The 4,583-nt window shown below is 39.8% G+C and overlaps 1 protein-coding gene across 2 annotated transcripts in view; it reads left to right on the top strand.

Moving 5' to 3' along the window:
- scaf4a (SR-related CTD-associated factor 4a) overlaps positions 1-1,578 on the top strand; it is a 5,962-nt gene extending 4,384 nt beyond the window's left edge. For both annotated transcript variants that reach the window (XM_010772068.1, XM_010772066.1), the window contains exons 12-16: positions 142-326; positions 493-593; positions 722-835; positions 924-1,080; positions 1,378-1,578. In XM_010772068.1, coding sequence (XP_010770370.1) covers positions 142-326; positions 493-593; positions 722-835; positions 924-1,080; positions 1,378-1,550 — 730 coding nt within the window. In that variant the 3' untranslated portion in view covers positions 1,551-1,578. The remainder of the gene's footprint in view (positions 1-141; positions 327-492; positions 594-721; positions 836-923; positions 1,081-1,377) is intronic.
- The last annotated feature ends 3,005 nt before the right edge of the window (positions 1,579-4,583 follow it).

Raw genomic sequence — 4,583 nt, 5'->3', positions numbered from 1 at the left:
TAAGCAACTGAAATTGGATGTGATGTGTCCAACTGAGTTTCTGGGTTCGCTATTCATTCTTTACTATTTATGCAGATAAGTAGCTCAGTGCTTATTTATGATGAACACATCATGAGATGCAGTACTTCCCCCCCCCCCCAGGTCTCCAAAGCGGAGGAGGTCACGGTCTAATTCCCGTACACGGAGATCCAGGCACAGACGATCGCGCTCCAGAGACCGGCGTCACCACTCCCCCCGCGCTCGCTCGCAGGACCACAAGGAGAGAGAGAAGGAGAGAGAGCGACGGCAGAAAGGCCTCCCGCCACCCAAGGGCGAGACACTGAGCAGTGAGTCATCATCTATTTCTGCTCATATCTGTTCAAGTATATTGACTTTTCATGTTGGTGCAGTACGTTTTGAGTAGCTTTCTTCAAATATTGTGATTTTTCTCATATTGGTCGAAAGTGATTTACATTTTTAAGCTCATGTTCACATTACTTTGTGTCTCCTCAGTTTGCAGTACGACTCTGTGGGTGGGCCAGTTGGACAAGAGAACACACCAGCAAGATGTCGCCTGTTTACTGGAGGAGTTTGGGCAGATAGACTCCATCAATGTAAGCGGACTTCGATCAGTTACATTGATCCAAATGTGACCGCATCCATAAAAATGTTTCATTCAAAGATGAGAAATAGATTTCCGCCCCCCCCCCCTCACCTGTCATCTTCTCCTCCCTTTTTGAAGATGATCCCTCCACGCGGCTGCGCCTATATAGTTATGATACATCGACAAGATGCCTTCAAGGCTCTGCAGAAGCTGAGCAGAGGATCTCATAAAGTGAACCAGAAAACCATCAAGGTGAGTCTTGAGTACTGTTCAGTAAAGCAAATCAAAGAGAACATTGAGAATGATGTCATTGAGTCATGTTTTGTTTATTTCTTGCCAGATTGCTTGGGCTTTAAACAAGGGCATAAAGGCAGATTTCAAACAGTACTGGGACGTGGAGTTGGGTGTCACCTACATACCGTGGTCTAAGATCAGAGAGGCTCAGTTGGAGGAGCTAAAAGAAGGAGGAGTTCTGGATTCGGACACCTTATCACCAGGTAAAACTCGACAGACACTGACGCGTAATGACATTAAAAACAAATAAACGCACATACTGCAACCACGCAGAGTTTATGTGAAGCGGGTCGTTGTTAACATTTCAAACACTTCTGTACTACACTGAACATTTTCGCGAAAAGGCAACAGGTCTCAATAGGTTAGAAAAAGTAAAAATCATCTCTTGTGCTGAATCTTGAAATACCACAACACCTAGAATAACAAACATTTAAACTGATGCTATTTAAAACATTCATATCATGGTTCATTGACCAGTGTGCATCGTGTCTGTCCTTCAGAGTGGAGTGAAGCGAGGAAAACTATTGGCACCCAGGAGGAAGTCACACACAACGGCCGTTCAGAGCCACAGCCGCCTCAGGAAACACAAGTTCTACCTGTGGCTGCTGCGCCTCATGCTCAGGTAAACAACAACAACAACAACAACAACAACTGCAATATGCACCTAGCTTAAATGTATGAAGGCAACTTTTCAAATTGTATGTCAAGCTGCTATATAATACAAGTGGTAGCTTATACTAGGGCTGCTCGATTATGGCAAAAATCATAATCTCGATTATTTGGGTCAATAATTGATATCACGATTAGTAAAAACGATTATCCATTTACTTTGAAAACATCAATTTATTGGAGAAAAAAAATGTGAACAGTATGTTTTTAACAGTTGATTACCCTGAACTTTAAATCAACTGAAAAACCAATAATAAAAAAATAAAAAAAGTAATAATAAAAAAATTATTGTTTTATTTCGATTATGTTGTTTTCATAATCGTTGAAATCAAAAATCGTAATTGCAATTAAAATACGATTAATTGAGCAGCCCAGGGTTGAGAGAGTTACTATGAAAATATAATCCATAAAAAAAGTCTGTGTAGTTTTATATCAGGATTGGGGTCTGATAGGCAAAGTTTATTAACATTTATATCATCATATCACACAATAAATGTTCTCTAAACAAATGATTAAGTCCCTTCTGATGGAATTTGTATTTTGAGGTCCATTAATGGTCTTAATGTCACTTTGAGGATGGTGGAAAAACAGATCATCTACCACCATATTAATGTAATGACAGTGAAGATGGTGGTAGATGAGAGAAGAAAAATGTGGATGTAGAAATGGAGAAAGAGACAGTGAGGAAGGACAGAGAGATAAAGAAGAGCCAGTAAAGATACAAGATACAAGAGGGTGTGGAAAGGGAGAAATGGAAATGAAAGGACGATGAAAGTCAAGCAATTAGTGACTGAAAAAGAAAGACAGAGGAACACAAATTGATATATGGAGGAACAGAGGAACAGAGCAAAAGATTAAGAAGCGAACAGCAGTGTTAGATAGAGAGGTCAGAGGGGAGGAAGTTAGGATGCCAGTGTTTGGGTCTGATGTTTAATCTGACCCAGACATCATTAATCACACAGGGTTAGAACAGACTAGAAGTGAGTAGAGCTCAGATAACTGGAAGAGAAGTAAGCCAGGAAATTCGGGGAGGATCCATAGACACACACTTTTATGCTTTTAAGTGATGGTAACTGTTACATCCCTCTCTAGGGGTAGAGAGAAGCAACGTACACCAGTGTAGAATTGGTAAAATTATAACTGGTTTATTCTAAACAGCAGAGGTAAACAAAATGGCAAGCATGCAGCCTGGAACAACAAAAAAGCCAAAAGAGCACACCAAACAAAAGGAGGACTCAAACAAAAGGAGTCTATTTGCATACAAGGAAATAACACTATCACACTAATAAGAAACTAAAGAAAACCTCACTTTAAAAGTGGTACAACTAACACAAGGAATCTATACAAAAACACAGCTAAACTAAAGGCAACAGTCACAAAAACATAAACTACTCCAAACACTGGATTAACAGAGCCCGTGCTCCAATCACAATCCCCAGGGGGCGGACCAGGAGATGGCAGCCAATGACGTCAGGGCAACCGCACAGCTCATTTACATATCAACACAATAAAGACGACCCGGAAGGCAGCAGCCGTAACAGTAACTCAAATAGAAAGCAGAGATTGACGTGCAGGGACACACCAACTAACAGTATGCACATGCAGTATCGCTATTCACATTATGGCGTACACACAACACACTGTGAAATGTTTTCTCACACACTCAATCACACACGCACTACACTCTCCAGAGGGAGCAGGAAGCGATACAGGGTAATTAGGTCTTGCTTGGTCAGGAGTTTTATTGGAGACTGGGGACTAGTCTGAAGCAAAAGCCATACGTCTTCACAGACTAGCTTTAGACAGAGTATACACAAACAGAGCAAGGATGTTCTTTAATGTAAGGCATACTGTAACAACAGAAAAGACTGTTTTAGGGATGTACCAAGAGTTCAGATGTCTTCAACTTTGACCCGAGCTGACACACAGATGAAAAAAATACTTATGATTGGTTCTCCTGAATTCACACGACCGAACAATTACAATTTGGCCTGATAATAATAATAATTATGATCCGGGCTGCAAAGGTAAGCATAAAAGGAGTTGCCAGGTGTGTTGCAGAAACACTGTTGGAATCAATCTACTGCTAGCTAGGACATTTGTAATAAAATCTCCTCCAATTTGACTAGTGCCATGTTTAGGGTTGGCACTAGATACTTTTTTAAGCAGCAACATAATAATAATAATAATAATAATAGCAAGACTACTGTAAAAGGTCTAAAGTATGATATTAGCACTGTGAGTCTAAAGTTAATGCTATTGTCGACATGCTAACAATAACAATGCTAATGAACGCATGGCAGACTTACGTTTTTAGCAGCCAGCCTAGGCTCATTTGTAGCTTGTAACAAAAAAATAAGAAAGGATATATATTAGGGATGTAACGATGCCAAAAACTCACGGTGCGATAATATCGCGATAAAAAGTCCACGGTACCATATTTATCGCGATATTAAAAAATAAAGAAAAAAATGTGATTTTTCTTTCTTTTTTTTTACTTGAATTTTTTCTGAAATCTGATTTGTACAGCATTTTATTAGGATAGTAGTATTTTAAAGTGTCAACAATATAATAATCAGACCCTGCAATAGAATAAATCAAGTTTCACTTTAGTTTTTCAAGTAACTCAACTCTAACTCACTAACTCTCTCACTCACTCAGCATCATCAAGGTTATCTTTTAGAAATATGAGCATGTCCACATTTCCAGGTAGAAGCTGGGATGTTTGGGCATTTACAATATCCCCTGCTGTGGAAACAACCCTCTTGCTTGGTACTGATGTTGCTGGGACAGAGAGATATGCTTTGGCCATGGGTGACAGCAGTGGGTCAAACTGTGCATTGTCTCTCCACCACTTCAAAAACAATACAGTTTTTGCCAAGAAGGTGAGGCTTATTGACAGGGAGAGATATAAATAAACTGTTGGTACTTGTCAATGTCTCTAGGTATGTACATGTAGCCCTGTGAATACCATGTCCTTTTGTGTTATCTGTTGTTTTGTGTTCATGTTGTAACCTACTTGCTGCCATGTTGGATA

This window comes from Notothenia coriiceps, unplaced genomic scaffold (genome assembly GCF_000735185.1).
Source record: "Notothenia coriiceps isolate Sejong01 unplaced genomic scaffold, NC01 NC01_scaffold00010934, whole genome shotgun sequence".
In the NCBI taxonomy this organism is placed as follows: Eukaryota; Metazoa; Chordata; class Actinopteri; order Perciformes; family Nototheniidae; genus Notothenia; species Notothenia coriiceps.
The sequence above is the reverse complement of the archived record's forward strand: the minus strand, read 5'-3'. Positions and strand labels throughout refer to the sequence as shown.